General features: G+C 69.5%; 1 protein-coding gene across 1 annotated transcript in view; it reads left to right on the forward strand.

Annotated features, from left to right (window-relative positions):
• Positions 1 to 1,324, forward strand: part of PLXNB2 (plexin B2) — a 15,540-nt gene that overhangs the window by 10,246 nt on the left and 3,970 nt on the right. Inside the window, exons 17-20 of the mRNA XM_021707502.1 lie at positions 175 to 459; positions 544 to 771; positions 883 to 1,059; positions 1,133 to 1,273. Coding sequence (XP_021563177.1) covers positions 175 to 459; positions 544 to 771; positions 883 to 1,059; positions 1,133 to 1,273 — 831 coding nt within the window. The remainder of the gene's footprint in view (positions 1 to 174; positions 460 to 543; positions 772 to 882; positions 1,060 to 1,132; positions 1,274 to 1,324) is intronic.

Below are 1,324 nucleotides of genomic sequence, written 5' to 3' on the forward strand. Positions count from 1 at the left end.
CCCCAGCCCACCCAGCCCCTCCAGCCCCTCCCTGGCGCCTTCCCTGCCTGGGCCGAGAGGAGTGTGCCAGAGCTGGTCTGGGCAGCGGGGCGGGGGAGTGGCCGCACAAGTCCCTGAGAAACTCCCAGGTCCACCTCCTCCCACAAGTCCAGACGGCAGACTGCGGACCGGGAGGGCCGGGATCACGGGGCCGCCTGCCTCTCGCCCTGTGGCCTGCCTTGCCGCCCCGCATGCACCACAGAGCCCCTCCCCCATCCCCCGAGACGGCCAGAGCCAGGGTGGGAGTGGGTGGGCAGGGCCAGCCCGGCCGCTCAGGCGCTGCCCCTCCACAGCGGTGGCCGGAGCATCAGCGTCACCGGCCAGGGCTTCAGCCTGATCCAGCAGTTTGCCATGGTGGTCATCGCTGAGCCCCTGCAGTCCTGGCGGCAGCAGGAGGCCGGAGCCCCGCAGCCCATGATGGTCAGTGCCGGGCCATGGGCGGGCCATGCTGGGGAGGCGAGTCTGTGCTGGGCACCTGACGGCCCGGCCCACCCCACCCCGCAGGTGAGTGGCACCACGTACGTGTTCCACAACGACTCCGAAGTCGTCTTCCTGTCCCCGGCCGTGCCCGTGGAGCCCGAGGCCTACAACCTCACGGTGGTGGTCAGGATGGATGGCCACCGTGCCCTGCTCAGGACCGAGGCTGGCGCCTTCGAGTATGTGCCCGACCCCACCTTCGAGAATTTCACCGGCGGCGTCAAGAAGCAGGTCAACAAGCTCATCCACGCCCGGGTGAGGACCAGCTGGGGCTGCGGCCGGGGTCCCAGTGGGTCCACGCAGTCTACGCACCCCAGCGTGCTCTGCTCACCCTGACCTCTGCCCCTCGGCCTTGCCCCTCCCCAGGGCACCAACCTGAACAAGGCCATGACCTTGCACGAGGCCGAGGCCTTCGTGGGTGCCGAGCGCTGCGTCATGAAGACCCTGACGGAGACCGACCTGTACTGTGAGCCCCCTGAGGTGCAGCCCCCGCCCAAGCGGCGGCAGAAGCGGGACACGACGCACAACCTGCCCGAGTTCATCGTGCGTGGGGGCTCAGAGGGGGTGGGGCCCGCGGTGCTCACGGGTGCCCACACTGAGCCTACCCTTCCACTAGGTGAAGTTCGGCTCCCGTGAGTGGGTGCTGGGCCGCGTGGAGTATGACACTCGGGTGAGCGACGTGCCGCTCAGCCTCATCCTGCCGCTGGTCATGGTGCCCATGGTGACTGTCATCGCTGTGTCCGTCTACTGCTACTGGTGAGCTCGGCCGCCGGCGCCCCTGACCCCTCACCCTCCCGGCAGCACCACC

This window comes from Carlito syrichta, unplaced genomic scaffold, assembly GCF_000164805.1.
Source record: "Carlito syrichta isolate Samal-C Ts95f unplaced genomic scaffold, Tarsius_syrichta-2.0.1 Scaffold119037, whole genome shotgun sequence".
In the NCBI taxonomy this organism is placed as follows: domain Eukaryota; kingdom Metazoa; phylum Chordata; class Mammalia; order Primates; family Tarsiidae; genus Carlito; species Carlito syrichta.